The 19076-nt window shown below is 37.9% G+C and overlaps 1 protein-coding gene across 1 annotated transcript; it reads left to right on the forward strand.

Moving 5' to 3' along the window:
- Window positions 1-348: 348 nt before the first annotated feature.
- SUCLA2 (succinate-CoA ligase ADP-forming subunit beta) lies at window positions 349-18719 on the forward strand. The gene is made up of 11 exons (XM_056502132.1): window positions 349-528; window positions 1751-1934; window positions 8560-8659; window positions 8857-9019; window positions 11679-11807; window positions 12214-12352; window positions 13684-13845; window positions 13927-14069; window positions 16364-16484; window positions 16787-16875; window positions 17906-18719. Exons 1-11 carry the CDS (start codon window positions 442-444, stop codon window positions 17978-17980), a joined length of 1392 nt encoding a protein of 463 aa, XP_056358107.1. The 5' UTR covers window positions 349-441; the 3' UTR covers window positions 17981-18719.
- Window positions 18720-19076: the final 357 nt, after the last annotated feature.

Consider the following 19076-nt stretch of genomic DNA (forward strand, 5'->3'; position numbering starts at 1 on the left):
CTCCCTTGTCTTATGGAAGAATGGGTATGTTTGCGCTGTTGCACAGAAACACCCTGAGACACGAAACCAAAAAATGTAATCCTCAGAGTGAAAATACTGAAAGTTCTTCCATCCTGAGGCTGAACCGGGAGTGTGGGCGTGGCACAAAGGAGCCGTGCTCCTTTTCTCCCTTTTAACAGAGGTGGTGCCAACCGAGACCGACGCGGTCGGAAGGTTGTGTGGAGGGATTACACCCCATGTAGGACCCTCGCGAAGCAAAGCTAACTTTATTAAAACCAAAAGGGGGGGAAGAAGGCGAGGCCGGGAACGACCCCTCAGGGCCGCTCCTCCCGGCGCCGCGCGGGCGTCACTGCGGGGGCGGGGCCGCGCCAGCGCTTCCTGCCCGGCCCGGAGCGGCGCGTGCGCGCTGCCAGGGGCACCCGAGGGCGAAGGGGCTCGGCCATGGCGGCCTCCATGATCTGCAGCCGGGTGGCGGCCGGGCTGAGGGGCAGCGGCCTCCGCGCCTCGCTGGGTTCCACCGCGGGGAAGGTAGCGGCCTCTCGGGAGCGGGGGTGGGCCGGGCCGGGGCTGGAGCGGGGCCGGGCCCGTGATCGCGGTCTCTCCCTGCGTTCGTCTCAGCCCGCTGCCGCCGCCCTCCTGCGCTGCCCTACGGCGGGGCTGGCAGCCCTGTGCTCACCTCTGGTGTGCCGCCCCCCGCAGCCGCTGTTCTTGCTTGTGGCAGGTCTTCCCTGCGTGGTTCCTTGTCCCTTCCTTTCCAGCGGCCCCGTCCCCCTGTTTCCCCCTCCGCCGTCACCTTGCTCCTAGGAGGGGTCGGGCTGTGCCAGCTAAGCTCTAATTCCAGCTCGCACCTCGCCAGCCTCTGCTCTCGGTTCCCGTGGGTGCCATTCGTGGGTGCGGGCTTGTTTTTGGCTGCGGCCCCGGGAAGCGGTGACACGGAGGAGCTCGGGAGGCTGCGGTGTGTGTGACAGGGCGTGTGACGCCGCTGCCCCTTTCTCTCCGTTCGCCCTGAGCGCCCCTCTCCAGTTACACGGAGCCTCCCGGGGCCGGCCGCTCGCTCAGCCTCTCCTTCCCTGCGGTCGTGCCAAGGAAAGGACGTCCTGCTTGGAGAAGGAATCCTTTGGAGGCTGCCCAGGCCCTGTCGCTTCGCTAGCTTGGAATGCTGTAGTAAAGCTCATGTGTCGTCTGCTTGTTTCCTTTAGTTGAAGTGAAATGGAGCCTTAAAAAAATCCAGCTTGTTAAAAACTTCCCAATACAGGCAGATTTTTGCAGTGCTTGTGCCAGTGGTACATGCTAAAAAAATAAAAATAAATGCAAAAAGTTTGTTTTGTATGTAAATTTCTTTTGTATTCTTTTTACCGTGAGTCTTTTGATATCATTTATGTTAATAAATTAGCTGAATTCAGTAGGTTTCTTGCTTTGCTTGTATATAAAATTAAGGTGTTATTTGCATATAGTGAAACACAAAAGATGCAGCAAACTTTTGTATTTGTTGTTGTTTTGTGTGACAGTCCTTGTCAGTACTAGTAGCTTCACCAGCTCTTTCCCCCTGCCCAATAAAACCTCACAAAATCAAATGCTGGGCCTGATATGAATGACTAATGTGGAAGGGTAGCATTAAATGTTCAGGTGTTTGCACTGGTGCACTATAGTATACTTGTTTAATATATAGGTTTTTTTAAACCTAAACCTTTTTCACAACAGTCACATTCTTCTTGTTTTCTTTTTTTTCCTTTTTATTCTTTTCCTTCAGGTACTTGCTGGAAGTCCAGGAATACTCAATAATCATGGGTTTCAAGTGCAACAACAGCAACAGAGGAGGCTATCACTCCATGAATACCTGAGCATGGGACTGTTGAAGGAGGCTGGCATTTCTGTTCCACATGGAGTGGTTGCCAATACGCCAGATGAAGCTTACAAAATAGCAAAAGAAATAGGTATAATATTAAAAAGAACATATACACATAGACACGGGATTGATACAGGCTGTACCTATTTTTTCTGTCTTGCTTGGTAAGATGTTGCTTGGAGTTCTGAATATACCTTCTCTTTAAGAGAGCCTTCCCTGTGAAGCAACCTTCTTGTTAAGAAGGAGTAGGTCAGGTATGAATTCTATTAGCTTGGACTAATATAACTACTTAAACTTCTTTGAGATGAGTAATAGACTCTGTACAAATCCTGGATTTCTTTCTGCTTCCATCAAGGTTAGAGGAAATCTTGTGTGAAGAGTTTAATTGGTGGAGACAAGATCTCATGTAGAACAGAAGATGCAAACCATACTTTTCTTTAGACTACAAAAGAAGTGTAAAATTGTATTCCTTTTTGAGTGTGCCTTTCTGGCCGAATGCAGCTACTTCATACAGGAGGGGAGGACTTTGATGGCTTGTAGTTATATAATAAATTCCTGGCTTGTTGATGAAAAAGTATCCAGTTTCATTTGCTGGGTGCTTAAATACTTAATTTAGAATTGAGCTTTAATTTTGGACTTGACTTTGCCTGTTAATTTGCCACTTTACCTACAATGTCTTGTAGTTAAATCTTGTTAAATTTGGATTTAATATGGAAGTCAGCTTCTATTGAGTCAGGCGTTAGAAGGTGAAGGTTTTTTTTGGTTGGTTGATTTGTTGGTTTGGGGGGGTTTTCTTAGTTTAAAGGCTGGGAATTTTTTTTTCCTCCCTGGAAAAACATATTAGGCTTGTCACAAAGTTTTAGTGAAGGACATTGGTTGTCATATTCCTTTCTCCTATGCAAATGCTCAAATCTCTATTCACCTCCAAATGGATACATTCATAGTGATTCCTGAAATCATAGGTTTTGTTGGATTCACTTCTGTTTTGTATGTAGATTTAATGTGAGAAATGAGATGTGAAAAAACGGTAATTTTTCTTGTAGAGCAAATTATGCTGCTTTGTAATGTAGAAAAGAATTGAAAAGCTGCTTTTACTTCAGACATTATGTCCCAGGTATTGTCAGATACCTTCTTTATCTTGTTTCTGTTAGACAGTAAGTGATACAAAATTGTAAACTTTTCATTAATATGCAAGGAAGTTGCTAAAATACTTCTGAGAATGGCTTAAACTTCAGAACCTTACCTTCTGATAAGAGTGAGTTTATAGCATGATCAAAACTTCCCAAATCAAGCCCCTTTTCTCTACTTTAATATCTGAACAGATATTGCTGGAGGAAAAGGAGCGAACCTTTCTCTATGGCTCTTTAATCAACAGCCCAGAAACTCATAGGTCAGGATTCCTTTATTTTGTGTTTGCTCAGAGGGGGCTCCTACAGCAGTGTGGGTATGTCTGGCTGCTGGTTTATAGCTCTGTGTCATCCCTGTGACATCACAGGCATGCCTCTTATCTGGAGTATGGGACTCTGGGCAATTTCTTGGGGATCAAAAGGATGAAGTTGTGAAGTGTGTGAGTTGCATCCTTTGGTAAAGGAATTCAGGGCTTCTGGTTGTCAGCCAGATACTTTGTTGGAGTTGATGTATAGTCAGTGCTGTGGCTTTCTTTGGTACTTGAGATGAGGAAGGGAAAACTTCCCAAAAGGAGAACACACACTGAAGGAGCTTGAAGTTTTGAGGCATTACTCAGACATGTCCAGAACTCATTCTGAGTGGAGACATATTATTCTTTGCTCTGGTGTTTTGGATTTCTTTGTTTTTGTAGGCATTTAGTTGCTGGCTTTCATTTAGTACTTTAAAAAAAAAAATCAACAAAATGCAGACCAAAACAAACAAATCTCTGTCAGAATGAAAAAATTAACTTTTTTGGTCCACCCGCTCATTGTTTATTTTTGTTGCTTAGGAATAGTTGCCAGTATATATGAAATTATTCTTTGTTTCTTTTTATATGCTAAACTGTTTTATCAAATATTTGTCTGGACCATCACAAAGACAGTTGGTAATACTCTCTGCTCAGTTTCCCTGGTGTTGATCCACATGTTCCTGGTAAATTTACACAGGGCAGATTTCTGACTAAAGGTTGAGTTTGGCATTGGATTTTTTCCCTTTTCCAAATACTTCCCTTAGAAATGGGTAAGTTTTTATCCCAATGTATAGCAAATGCAGACTTCTCATTAACAGATATTACCATTGGTAGCTGTGGCTGTAGCTAAATCAGTGTTACATAAGCATCTCACTTAAATTTTGAAAAAATGAGCTGAGTAAGTTCTGTTCCAAAGCTTTGATAAGAGACTGCAGCATGCCTTGATTGCCTTCAAGTTTATGGTTTGCTCTTAGCCATGTGTGCATTCCAGCTAGCACTGTGACCAGTTCTGGCTGAGAAGCTCTTATGTGTGTGTTATCAAGAACATGACTAATGAACCTAGACTGTTTGGTGAACAGATGTTTGATCAGGATGATGCAGATAGCTAAGCAGCACACACTATTTGAAATGGACATTGCTTTTTGTTAAGAGACACTTCCATATGTCCATATGCAATGTATTGTTGTAACTCAAATTTTGATGTCTCCTGGTACCTTCCTCTGGTAGCAGTTGAGTGGAAGGCAGTGACATATTTTGTGCTTGTCTGGGGTTTTTTTAATAGCATATATTTCTATTCATAATGATTTGAGAAGTAAGACTTTTTTTAAGACATTAATATCTTGAAGTTGCTTTCATGTGCAGGTGATTTTGTCACGTTTTCAGGTAATGAATCCCACAGCTTTATGTGCATGGCAGACTGTCAAATTTTAGTAAAATATAAAGCTGTATAAAATAAAAAGTTGTTGAGAGAGTGAGTGCAAAATGTTTCAGCTTTCTACATCAGAATTCTTGAAAGGAGACTGAAAGTTCCTGGAATAGAGTCTACTACTGTTTCTGTTGGAGTTTGAGGTCCAGTGCAGCTCCATGTCCCTGTGGTTTATAAACAGTGTTCTGTTTTGGTGTGCTTTCTACAGAATGGCTCCAGTAATTGGTTTGGCTGTGTTCCTGCTGACAGTTATGTGATTAATAGATTTTTTTCAGACCTCTTAGGTTTTTTTCAATGTTACTAAAATTATTTAAGTACTTTTCACTGCTATTTATTTTTCCATCTGTTGTTTAAACATACAACTTGTATCTGTTATAAAAACTTTAAAAAGTAATGTGTAAAGCTGGGTAGATTTATTAGTAGAGTTTTTGATCCTAGGCTTGATGTAGTCAGAAATAAAGCTTAGTAGAATGTGTGCAATTGTTTTCTAGGAAAGTGCTAACTGTTCCTTTATTAGCTCCTTAAAAGATGTATTCCAGGCACTGTGGCAAAAAGCTGGGATGGTTTTCTCCTTAGTGTATGCCACACCCAGCTTGGCTGTCTAATTTAAGTTTTTGGGGTTTTCTAGTCTATGTCATAGTGAAAATTCATGTCTGTCATATTTTTATTTATAGCATTTTTTTGGTTGTTTTGCCATTATCAGTTTTCCTTGTTGGTAATTATGTTTCTGTTCCTGATGTCTTTTAGGTTGTCTGAAAACCAGAGTGTTTATTCAGTTGTCTAGGACATAGATGATGATCTGAGGCAGCAAACTTAAGCAGAAATGGCCCAGGTGTTAAAAAAATCATTCAATTATGTTCCTCCTTACCTGGTCAAAATCTCTAGATAAACAGCAGTAATAATTTAGAAACCAAACATTTACTTACATTCTGACAAATGGGTTTTTTTTCTGGCACCTGTATCTTACATTTTTCTTCAGTCTTTGCTTTCTTCTGTAGCACTTCACTCCTTTGAAGTTAAAGCATCAAAACATATAGTTGATGACAATTCACTAATTAAAATCAACTTGCATAACCAGCACATTCACATTTTGACCTCTGTATTTTAATTGCTTGACTTAATTAAGGAGTTGCCAAAACCAAACCTGTCTTGTGAGCTGATGACGAACTTGATGCAGTTGATTAATGTCAGGAATTATTTGTGTAGAAGATATTTTGTAATAGCAAAACATCTTCTTCAGTCTCCTGACTGATATGGTCCTTTCAGTGAAAGTATGATGGTTCCTGGCACATAATCATTTCAATAGTTATACTTTTGATTTCCATGCAGTGTGTTTTCCAACACTCAAAGTTTCAAATGCTGAAAAAACGTGATTTTGAAGTTAAAATTCCCCATAGCTATACTTACTAATGAAATGCAGAGAGTGTACTCTGAAGAGATTCTCTGCTCTGTTGACAGAATTAGGGTCAGCATATTATTTATGTTGACACTTCTGTTTTTAGTTAGAAACCCATCTTTTTTCTTCTTAAATGCCAGTAAATACACCTGTATTGTTTGAACTTAGATTTTTGTATCTGTGCAACAAGAAAATATTAGTTTGTATTATAAATGGAGGGTTACCTTTTCTGGTACAAGAACTTTAAAAAACAGACTGAAGCAAAAGTTACAGGCCTGTCTCTCTCAGGATAAGTTTGCAGTTGAATGGTAGTTGAGAATTTGATTGACACTTGTGTTGCTAACTTGTCACTGCCCTTTACTGTTGAAGAGATTAGGCTTGTCTGGTTGTTCTGAAGGTGTCTGTAATGTGTGGAAAGCAGTACCTCTGCTACAGATAGTATTGGGCAGAGAAGTGACAATTAATGTGATTTGACAAAAGTCAAAATGGAAACTTGTAAAGCAGAACCTTTTAATCAGGCCTATCTGCTGTAATCATTGGACTTTCCACTTGCACAGGAAACTTCAGAGATACAGTAGGACAATGACCCTTCTTGCCTCTTAGTAAGCTTATTAGAATATTGTATTTTTCATGGGTGTCTTTCTGCTTGCCTGCATTCTTTCTTTCTCTCAGTTTGAAAGCTTAAGTTATAGAATTTCTCCTTACAAAAAAATAGATAATAGTATTGATAGAAGTGAAAATGTTTTTTTTTTTTTTGTTGACTTTGTAACTGTCTCACTGTCTAGTTAATAAATGATTGTTGAAGGTGAAACCTGTAGTATTAGTAAATGTATAGATTTTTGTTGTCCTGAACAGATTAATGCTAAATCAGTGTTCTGATTTCAGACACCTGTTCTCATTGGTATCTACTCCTAATTTTCTAAGCATTTCTTAGTTTTTTCAGGCTATTGTACTTATATGTGCTTTTAGGGCTGACTGCCATTAACATGGAGATGTGGTGCTTACCAAATACTTGTTCTGAGATTCGTGCACTGGCCTTTAGCTTGCCTGCCCACATGAGTTGTACTGGTGTTCTTGTGCCCTATATTAAGGCTTTACAATTTGTTACTCCTGCTGAAAGCTGAAGTCCTGCTCACTGAAGTTCCTGTGTGCCTGTCACATGGTGCACAAATCTGCAGAAGCACTGTCTGTCTGCTGGATGAGCATTTGCCTTCAGGGAATCACTGTTCTGGTATGCTTCAAGGCATGATAGCACAAGTGCTTCTACTGGCACAAGAAATGAGTGAAAGGCTGAGGGCTGGAGGCAGTATGGGACTTCTGGTGGTGTTTGCTGGCATAAACTGTGTGTGGGTATCTGCTCTAGGGCAGAAACTGCTATTTTTCATTGAAACACAAGCCTAGCAGTATTTCAAAGCCACAAAAGCAAAATACAAGGACACAACTGTTGATACGGAGTAGAAAACTATGGTAGCTGCTGGTTTCCAAATTTTTTTCTTGGGTTACTGTGTATCAGCATTCCTTTCTTGTGTCAGATTGTGTGACAGTGCTGCTGCTGGAACACTGTAGATGAGGTGTGTGACCGAACACTTCCTCTTGTTTTAGAATAATTTTTAATAGGAGCTGTGGGAAAAAATGTTTATTGAACAATGAACTTTCTGCATGATGGGTTATGGTTTTCTTGGGACTGTCTTAAATTTGTTTCAGGTACATCTGTGCAGCTTAATTGCTTGTAAGCATAGCTGCTCAAATAAACCTCTAACTTGTTTATGCAATCAAGTAGATAGTTTGCAGTGCTAGAGGAAAACAATTTGCCGATCATTAGTAATCTGCTCATTTAATGACTCGGGTGTTGCATAAGGGTTAGTCCAATGCTGTTACAGCCAAAACTGATTGTGAAAAATTAAAAGTTGTTTTTCTCATACTCTTTTGGATGTCTGTATGTTGACAAAATATTATAATGTGTAATAATAACATTTTAAAGAAATGTCTTCCAGGATCAGAGCAGTGGTGCATTTAGCCTGCGACTATGCCTAAGAACAAAAGAACATACTATTTGGGCAATTCTTAGCCTGCCTATTTTCTGAGTCCATTACTCCTCATTTTCCCTCAGCATTCATGTTTTTTGTCTTAAGAATATCAGAATACTTCTGCCCAGTTTTAAAGACTCTTCTATTCTTCCTTCATCTCTCCTGGCAGGCTTCCTTATATTTTATGTAAAGAAGGGTCTTTTACTCTTGCACTTTTAAAAAACTGACTTCCTTGCTAGATGGTGCTTGTTTTTGGCTGTTGTAGAGCAGAAACCAGAATGAATGATTTACATGCAGATGTGTTCTTGCTCTGTCCATCACAGGTATGGCTGAAGACCATAATCTTGTTCTTGCTTTCTTCTCCTTTGTTAGATTTAATTTGTTTTAGTAGTCAGTAATTTGTTTTAGTAGTCAGATGACAAATTTTTGGATTTTCTTTCATTCTAGGTTCAAAGGATATTGTGGTAAAAGCACAGGTTTTAGCTGGTGGTAGAGGAAAAGGAACATTTGAAGGTGGCCTCAAAGGAGGAGTGAAAATAGTTTTTTCGTAAGTTCTTTCTAAATTATCCAATCCAGTGGAAAAACTTCAATGCTTCACATTATAGATTGAACCTGTTGCTTTCTTTAAAACTAGTGTTTTAATTATTAACCTTAAAATAACAGAAATTAGATAAGACTTTTTTTAATGCTACTTCTGTTTTTACAGCAGTTTCTTTGTCACATTCTGACCTTCTTTTATTCTAGTCCAGAAGAAGCAAAAGCTGTCTCCTCCCAAATGATTGGAAAGAAGTTGTTTACCAAGCAGACAGGAGAGAAGGGCAGGATATGCAACCAAGTATTTATCTGTGAGCGCAGATATCCCAGGAGAGAATACTATTTTGCAATAACAATGGAAAGGTCTTTTCAAGTGAGTAATATTAGAAATAGAAGTTAGCTAATTAACTTGTTACTACTGAATTTTTTTTTTAAATAAAACTGTTTACTGTTCACTTGCTTTTGAAAATTAGAAGTATACAAGCTAAATTTTGTTTTCCAGTATATCTGACTATATGACTGACTTTGTTTTTAAATGTTATAAAGATGTAATGCTACAATTTGAATTTACAGAATAATAAATGGGTATTGGTAGCCTCAACTGAAGTTCAGAGACACATGGCCAAAGGGGAGATGGGTGGAATAAGGGGATAATTTTCATTCTGGTTTTAATGTGCGTTTGCCTACCAGATTATGCAATTTATTTTAAAAACAGAGCTATATATGTGCATGTGCATGTACACCCTATTTTGGAGTATCAGAAACAAGATCAGAGACAGTGTTGTGGAAGAGCAAATGGTCCTTCATAAATCCAGTATACTTTTTCTCCAATGTGTGAAGGTTCCTAGAGGTGCGGTGATGTGTCTCTTGATTTTGAGAGTGTTAGTAGCTTGCTTATACTAATGCTCTCCAGGAAATGGCCAAGAAGATTTGGGCCTAGAGTTCTGTCTTCAAAGCTTTCAGGAAAATGAAAGCCAGTCTTTTCTGCATGTATGGGCTGTATGTGTGGCTGTATAGTTTTTTAGGCTACAGTTCAATTGTGGTTACTGAAATGTGTCTATTTTCTGACAGGCAAGTGTTATATTTGGAGCATAGAAGATGAATTGCTAATTAATTTAATGAAGCCAAGATTTGGAACAGATCTTGGAACTTTATTTGCTGAAGCTCAGAAAAACTGGGTTTGGTCTGTTCAGATGCTTAAGAGTTTGCAGAGGTGCTGGTTTTGGTAATTAGGGGATATTTAAGTATGAATGAAATAATTTCCTGTGGAGGAATGAGAAAACTAGTCTTACTCTTTTTTTGGTAGCCATATTAGGAATTAAATATTTGTTCATTTTTCTTCCTCTGTAGTGTTTTTTGATAGGGAAGTATCAGTTGTGTTGAATTATGTGATTTGGGCACCTGTGTTGTGATGTGTGCTGGAATAGAGCAGGGAAGATTCAAAAGTTACTGTATGCACCACAAGGTGGCATTAAAATGCTGTAAGTGAACAGATTTTAGACTTAAAATTGTGTAAGCAATAAGCAAGGATGCTTATGGAAATAAAATTTACTGTAACTGATTGCAGCAAATTAGATAAAGAAGGGAATCATGTTTTCATGACTTGTTCTTGCTCTTACATAAAAGAAATTTATTAGCACATATTGATCATACTGTGTGGGTTGTTGCCTTTTGATAGGGATGTGCTTTGTTTTTACTGCTGACAGTATAAGTCATGTTTTTAGATGTGCTTGTAATTACTGTAACTTGTATAGGATGCTTAGGATGAGGAAATGCCTTTCAAAAGAAGGAAGTATGAAGGTTGAATAGCACACAGTGTTTATTCCTGATGTTGTTGAAAACCTTTTCCTTTAAGGAGGGGAAAAATGGTTAAAATAGTCAGCTGAAACTGGGACTCTATGACTTGAATATTGTTCACCTGTAGAGGTTTGTGTTTTAAGCAAAACTGTTCACTTTGGGCAGTTCTATGGAACAGTGAGTTATTTTATGGTCAGTTTGTAGCTGACTGATAGTTCAAGATAAGAATATCCAAAAATGTTCATTGAATTGAACCTTGTTATTAGATGCAGGATAATTTGCCAGCTATGTATTTCTGTTTGGAAGGATGGTAATGGGAGAGGAATGGTGTGGTTATTAAGCATGTTCTCTGAACTGGTGGCACATTTTCTTTAATTAATTGTTAGCAGTTATAAGGCTGTTTAGTCTTTGAGTTCAGCTGATAGGAAATGCTGCTGTAGTACACCCATGGTCATAATCCATGCCTGGGTGGTGATAAGGGAAGGTTGATTGAAGGGATCCAAGTACTGTGAACTGGAGGAGAGATTTTAGGTTCCATGGCAGTGAGTCCTTCATGTTTTTGTTGAGATTCGGCTTTTTAAAAAATAAACTCAGCTGCAAATGCTGTTTTAAGTGCTGGTTTCTTAATTTCTTTTTATTAATGAGTAATTGGGCTGTTTTGTTTTGCTATGACTTACTTTCAGTTCAATAACTTTCGTTACTGAACGTTGTGATCCTACTGAGCAGGTATGGTTTGCAGTAATTTATCACTAAGTTCTGCAGACCTCCATTTGTCCTTGGAGTTGAAGCGTGGCAGAAAGAATGAATGGGTGCCTGGCATTCAATCTGTGTTTGTGTAGGAGTGAGTGAAGAAGATGGAGGTGAGAAGGTAGTGACACTTTCTCTGATGACACCTGAAAGATAAAATGTGTGTGATTATGAAGTTGAATCTTTCTATCAAAATTTAAAAATAGGATGTCGATGTTAATTGTTTTGCTGTGCTTTATAGAGGATATTTTTCCTTGTTAAAAGAAGGTGGACCTCACATACACTTTACATTTGGAAAGTATTAAAAGGTTTTGTATGGAGGTATTGAGTAGATAGTAACACTCTCTTCAGAGAATACTAGAAAAATGCTCAAATAAAATTTTTTCTGACAAATAAAGTTTTATTGCTGTGAAGTATCTTATAGGAAGAACTAAGTTTCAATTGTGTGGTATAAATGTACTTACACTTTTTTTTCCTTTTTGTTCTAGGGTCCTGTGCTGATAGGCAGTTCTCAGGGTGGTGTTAATATTGAAGATGTTGCTGCAGAGAATCCTGAGGCGATAATTAAGGAACCCATTGATATAGTAGAAGGCATAAAAAAGGAGCAAGCTGTTAGGGTAATTGTTAATGTGGGAAAGTACACATTACTGAGGATGGGAGGGTTGCTTCTAATTTTTGTAAAGGGTCTGTGCATTCAACTGCTGAGTTGTCTTAAACCCTTGTTTGCAACAGATTTGAACTAGATAAAAAAAACTAGATCTTGAGATGAATCAGTGTAAATCAAACTGCATGGCAGTACTTTATTTAGCTTTTATACAGCTGTGCAAAGGCACATCATGATAAATTTTTATTAGCTCTTTTTTAGGATAAGTGCAGTGTTCTGTATTGAAAACAATCTGTTCAAACCGAAGAGTGTTTTTTTCCCCCAATAGACAGGGCATTTCAAATTCAAATAACACTGAGATAATAGCTGAACTGAGACACCCGAACATGAGTTAACAATAACCATTCTTTTACTTTCAGCTTGCCCAGAAAATGGGATTTCCTCCTAATCTGGTGGATGAAGCAGCTGAAAATATGATCAAATTATATAATCTCTTTCTGAAATATGATGCTACCATGATAGAAATAAATCCTATGGTGGAAGATGCATCAGGAGTTGGTAATGTTTCTTATTCCTACTCTTTATTTAACATCTTGACATGGTTGCTTCTTACTGATGAAATTTCATCTGTATACAGCAAGGGGAGTTAGCATTAACATGATATGTTGAAAAACAAATTTAATAAAGCAGATAAATTTGAGAATCTAAGTATAGTAGGAATCTGCTCTTAATTGCTAAGTACAATCTTAAGTGTAAGTAACTTCCTTTTTTAATTCTTAAATTTTTTAATAAAGAGCACATTTACCCAGAATGAGGCATTACTAGAAATCAGGTGTTTTCAAAATTCATAAATTGAAACTTGAGCCATCTCATGTATCCGAAATTGGTACTGTGATGATAACCAGAATAGCAGCAACTACAAGAAGCCTTCTGCATTTATGACTCAGGTATTTGAATAACTGATGGAGTGTGATATATTGAAAGACTGTAGGGGTTTAAATAATATCTTGATGTTTATCAGGATTTTAGCAATCCAATTGCAGAAGTTATTTAATGTTCAATCACAACCAATTCCACTCTACAAAAAATAAGCCTGTAGAGAGTATTTGTACTTGAACTCAGATACAACTGTTTAAAATTTAAATATGAAACTGTCTCTTTCATCGAAGTGTGTAATTACTGTTACTGGGGTGGTTTTTTCATGTTTGTTTTTTTTTTTTTAAATAATGCTTATGTGATCAGTACAGACCTGTCTTTCCCATCTGTTTCTCATGCCTTGTTATTTTAATATCATTTTTACTGAGGAATAGAAATGAAGTGATACATTTATACAGACAGAAACTTAGTTCTGATGTAAAGAATACTGTAGGTTTTCTGCTTGCTAAATCTTAAGTAAATTTACTTCTCTGTGCTATTTCCTAGCACTTTTACTTCCAGCTCAGGCACCTCTTCATTGTGTTTCTGTGTGCTTACAGTCATGCACACATTACATATATTTATTCTAAAAGAAAAAACTAAGATGGATTAAAAAACCTCAAATGAGAGATCTTCTGTAAAGATTGGTTTTATGCTAATTACTTATGGTGGTCCATTTTCCCACTTCTTTTCCAGGCTGCAGTGTGATGTGAGAAAATTTGCCAAGATTTAACAAACAGCTTGTAAGCTTTTTTGGGTTTAGAGTGTCTCAGGAAACAGTTGTCTTCCCTTTTTGTGCATAACTGATTATATGGGGAAACTGGACAAAATCTTGTATTTATTGACAGTGGTACATGTGTCTTTAGCAAAACTTTGTTTGGACTGCATGCCAAGTTTGACTTAACATACTTTGACACATTCATGTATTCTAATATTAAATGATGGTTAGTAACGGTGGGTTTTTTCCCTTTCAGTGATGTGTATGGATGCAAAGATAAACTTTGACAGCAATTCAGCCTATCGTCAGAAGAAGATCTTTGATATGCAGGATTGGACACAGGAAGACCAAAGAGATAAGGATGCTGCAAAAGCAGATCTCAACTATATAGGGTTGGATGGAAACATAGGCTGCTTAGGTATGTACTATTTAATGAATTTTAAATGGCCTAGTGTATGTATAAACTGAATTCCTAAATGTTATCTTTATTCTCATATAGTCAATGGTGCTGGTTTGGCTATGGCCACAATGGATATAATTAAACTTCACGGCGGAACTCCAGCAAACTTCCTTGATGTTGGTGGTGGTGCTACAGTGCAGCAAGTGACAGAAGCCTTTAAGCTTATTACCTCTGATAAAAAGGTGAGGGAAGAGTTGGTATATCAAGGTCCTACACAGTGGTAAAACAGGCTATGATCTGGAAGACAGTGCTTAGTGCATGTTCTCCAGAAAACATGTTTTTATAAGCACAGAACTAGAAAGAAAGAAGGTGGAAATCTTAGCTTAATCTTGGTGCAGATGAAGGAGGCCTAATGATCTACTGAATTTTTTTACCTTTTTAAGTAATCGGGTTTTTGGCTGTGAGTAGACAGTTTCATGTCATCTGGTTGAAATTACAGCTGTATTTGAATCTTCCCAGAAACCTTGGACTCAAACTCTCACTGTCTGCTGTTTAAACAGAAAGCAGAATTCAGTTGGTTTTGCACTTCCGTTTTTTTTTTTTTTTTTTTTGACCAGTTTTACAGCTGGGTCTGTGTTTTTTGTAGAGTTGTAGAGATGAATATTTGCTGTGTTGTGCACAAGCAAGTTTCTAAGGTACTGATTCTATGTAATGTAAGATAAAACAACTTCATAAGAGGCTTGGAAGGGCTTTAATATTTATCCTATTAAAATTTATCAGAAGTTCTTGAATATTATTAAAATAATAAATTGGTTGAAACTAGAAGAAGGGCTTTCCCACAAAAATAATATGAAGGCTGGATTGATAGTCTACATGGAGATGCTTATCCTTGGGGAACTGGGCAGTTTGTGGGTTTTTGAAAATAAGGGGCAGCTGTAAAAGGTGGGAATGACTTGTGAGACCTGCTAATGGTATGCTTTTGCACCACAATTTTGTGTACTGCTTGCTCATCTTTGGAAAAGGCCAGAAACAAATCATGAGTGGTATTCGTGAGGAGCTTAGTCTCTTTCTCAGTGGAAAGATTTATTGTGAAGTGCAGGGTCTGTAACACGCTCCAAGAGTGTTACAGAATCATTTAATCATTTGGAAAAGACCTTTAAAATTGAGTCCAACCATAAGTCTAACACTGCCCAGTCCTGCACTAAACCATGTCTCTAAGCGCCACATCTACAAGTCTTAAATACCTTTAAGGTTGGTGACTCAGCCACTTCCTTGGCAGCCTGTGCCAATGATTAACAGCCCTTTTCGGGAAGAATTTTTTTTCCAATATCCAATCTAAAACTCCACTGGTGCAATTTGAAGCCATTTCCTCTTATCTTACTCCTTGTTTCTTGGGAGGAGAGAGAACACCACCTTGCTACATCGTTTGCGGCAGTTGTAGAGAGTGAGCCTCCTTTTCTCCAGGCTAAACCCCTCCAGCTCCATCAGCCCATCCTCATAAGCCTTGTTCTTTTTTCACGTTTTTTCAGCAAATTGAGGGAGCAATGAGGGACACAGTCACAGAGTACCTGAATTACAGAGAGAAGAGAAGAAACAAGGAAGCATCTGAGGGTTGCTGATTTGGGAAAAGTTTTTGTAATGCAAATTCTCTGCTGATGTATGGACAGAGGGTATCCAAACAGACTTGTTAAGACAACTTTTCCTTTCTGCTTTCTTTCAATTGCACACTATTTTATTAAAACAAAAACAGAAATAAAACAATAAAAAGCTATAGCTGGGATTCCTGGTGCTGAAACTCACAGAGCAGTGCAGCCCACTGGTGTCATGGCCTGCACTCAGGGGTCAGTTCAGGGCTTGTTTGGACCAGCCTTCTGACTTACCAGTCTAAGTTGCCCATTAATAGCAGGACCAAGAACAATGCCACACAGATGAGATAGATCAGACTATCTCATATAATTGCAGGATAACCAAGTTACTGTTTGTGAACCAGTTGCACAGGAATGTTTTGTTGAGTTTGTTTTGTTGTCTAAGGCTCTCTACCCATTTTGATTCCTGCTTTGTTTCATTTTCATCTCTGATCATGGTTCTTTCTACCCTTCTTTTTTCTACCACTTGAGTTCCCTTAACTGCTGGCTTAATCCTCCTGAATAAAATGTTTTTCAAATATTTTAGCTCTACACATGTTGACTTTTAAGTAAACTGTGCAAACAGGGTCTTGTGTATGAGTTTTAAAAAAAAATTCTGTTTTCCGTATTTGGAGTTACTGGTGTGGGGGTACTTCTGCTGGAGTACTGTTAGCAATGGAAAGATAGAGTTGACAAATACCATTTCCTAAAGTAACTGCTCTGCTGTATGTGACTCTACAGTACTGTACTTTGGTTGATGGTGTTCTATAGAGCAGAAATGTTCTGTCTTTTGCAGAGTTCCTTAATGCAGTTAAAGATCTTGAATTATCCTTAGACTGAAGGCTGTGTGCTGCTTTCATTTGATGTGTCTCTGGCCATTTTTAATGTGAATATTGTCATCGATTCTCTAGGTACTGGCTATTCTGGTAAATATTTTTGGTGGCATTATGAGATGTGATGTTATAGCACAAGGCATCGTTACGGCAGTAAAGGATTTGGAGCTGAAAGTCCCTATTGTGGTACGGTTGCAAGGTCAGTGTGCTTCGTGTGTATTTTCATGTATTTCTCTCTAATTGGCAGGTGTTACTGAGCTTATATACAGTGTAGCAAGCTGCCTGTGAGTTGAAGTCAATGGAGAAATAAAGCAAACGTTGAATTTAGATGGTGAGGATTGGCAAGTTAATAAAGAGACTTCCTGCTTTTTAACTAGTAATGTTGTTTTCCAGATTTATTAACTCACTTTTGGAACAGGCTTTGTAGAAGTATGAGACTAGTAGGTAGTAGCAGTAGTAATCTCCTGTTCAATAAGAATGGCATTTTACCTGTTTCTGTAGGTACACGAGTTGATGATGCCAAAGCTTTGATAACAGCTAGTGGCCTCAAAATCCTTGCTTGTGATGACTTGGATGAAGCTGCAAAAATGGTAAGAGAGCTGGTTATGAATATTCTTTTCAGAACATAGCATCTGTTGCAGAGTAGTGAAAAGTCAAAACTTCATTCAATCAACTACAGATAGCTCAGGATAAATCCCAGTGCCGATTGCTACCAGTGCCTGAAGGAAATATTTCACAAGTTAGTAGGTGCGTTATTTGTCAGGGGAACAACTATGCAGTCAAAAGCTATTAAACCTCACAAACCAAAACTGGATCAATGATCAGGTCAGCCAATCCCCTTAGAGCTTAACTTTATTAATTGGGAGAAATTACTTAAATTGAGGTGGCTGAAAAATGCAATGTAACACTTTCTTTTATCAACCACTGTATTTCAGTGTGCATGAATTATAATTGATCATCATGTGGCCTCATAAGATAATTAGATATTCAGATGTTCAGATATGCTGTCTTGTGTGTGTGTGTGTTGCTTTGCTTTGTTTGTGGAAAACAAAGTTGTACCAGAAATGTATAGCAAAAAAATTAGAAGATACCTGGTGGATTATGTGTCATGGGGAAATTTAGGATTTTTTTTTTTCCCCAAAGAACCACTTACTCAGTTATAACATTTTATTCTAAGCAGGAAATAATTCAGAGAAATTTAGAGTCGTTATGCAGGAGAAGATGAGGCTTCTTAAGGTATCAAAATAAGATCCAGAAATGCTTGCAACAAAAACTCAGGGGAGAAATGGCTTCTAGGTATATAGAATTTCTTGAGTGACCACCTCAAGACCTTGCAAAATAACAAGGTGGAACATTAAATTTAAAACTTAGCATTTTATCAAGATACCTCATTATAAATGAGAAGCAGACTTTTTTAACTCCATGAGATGTTTTCTAGAAGACTTGATTATCTTTCATTGAAAAGTGATTAAGAAGTACTGAGCTAAATAGTAATCCTACCCCTAACCCCCTCTAGTATCTTACTCATGATTCCCTGGTATTATTTTGTTTAAAAAGATTGATCCAGCTAAGTCAAGTGAGAATTGTTTTGAAATTAAGTCTTTATTTTCTGTTTTTCAGGTGGTGAAGCTGTCTGAAATAGTAAGCTTAGCAAAACAAGCTCACGTGGATGTTAAATTTCAGTTGCCAATTTGATCTGGGAAATGTCATGCCAGTGTCTAACACATTCTCTGAAATACTGTGTTCTGTGGGAAATTTTTAATTTTTCTTTTGTGTGGAGGTTTTGATTGACAGGCGCACAAACTGAAGCATCTGGTCTTTCATGTTAACATTCAGAATGGTCAGAATTCTTGTAAAAGTGTGTATTTCTGATATTTACTCTTTCTTAGTTGTTATTCTCAAGCCTCCAGCTTCTGCTGCAGAATGTCACTTGCAATATACTTCTGCGTTGTCCAAAGTAAAGCTTCTGGTTGAAAAAAATAATTATTCTGAATAAATTTTGAAGTTACTTTACTTGTAAATTTGTATTAGCCTTGTTTAAAAGTAAATATGACTGGATTATCTAGTTGTCCATGTGGAAAAATGTATTGAAACGGTATTTTATGTTGGAGACATTTGTACTTAGCAGTATAATGGACATGAGCAAACCAATCATTATTTATGAACAGATGCATTTGAACTTCATCAGAAATATTTTTGGAAGTCCTTCATTGAAGTGGCTGGTAACTCTTCTGGGCAACGTGTTAAATCACTACAAAATATACTGTAGCACTTAGATTTTCACAATTTCTGGTCCTTATGAAAAAGCATTGTGTAGTTTTATATACAAACAAGCATTTACCGAGCTTCAAGGAGACAGGATAAATAGAGAATTAAAATGTCTATTGTACATCGCTAATAAAATTGTACATTAATAAAATATCTCCCAAAACTTTTACTGTCTTTCTTTTATATGTTACCATTTTGATAAATTGCATTTAGTCAGGGATTAAGCCATAATTTAAGACAGCAAACTAAAACCTTTTTAGGAGTAAAGTTGTATAGTCACACATTAATTTTTTTCTTCCCTGAAATGCATTGTGTGATTAAAACCATGTGAACTCTTGTTGAAAAGCTTGGACATATATCATGCATAAAATATCTTACTAAAATGTAACTCATCTCTGCACAAATAAATATGCAGAAAATTGTTACTTCTTGGGGAAGTACTGCTTCTACTAACAAAAATCCCTTTAGTTTTGTGACTTGATTTCCACATCACACTGGCTTTGGAACTTGGATGATGATCCAT

The sequence above is a fragment of the Oenanthe melanoleuca genome, chromosome 1, assembly GCF_029582105.1.
Source record: "Oenanthe melanoleuca isolate GR-GAL-2019-014 chromosome 1, OMel1.0, whole genome shotgun sequence".
NCBI classification, from domain to species: Eukaryota; Metazoa; Chordata; class Aves; order Passeriformes; family Muscicapidae; genus Oenanthe; species Oenanthe melanoleuca.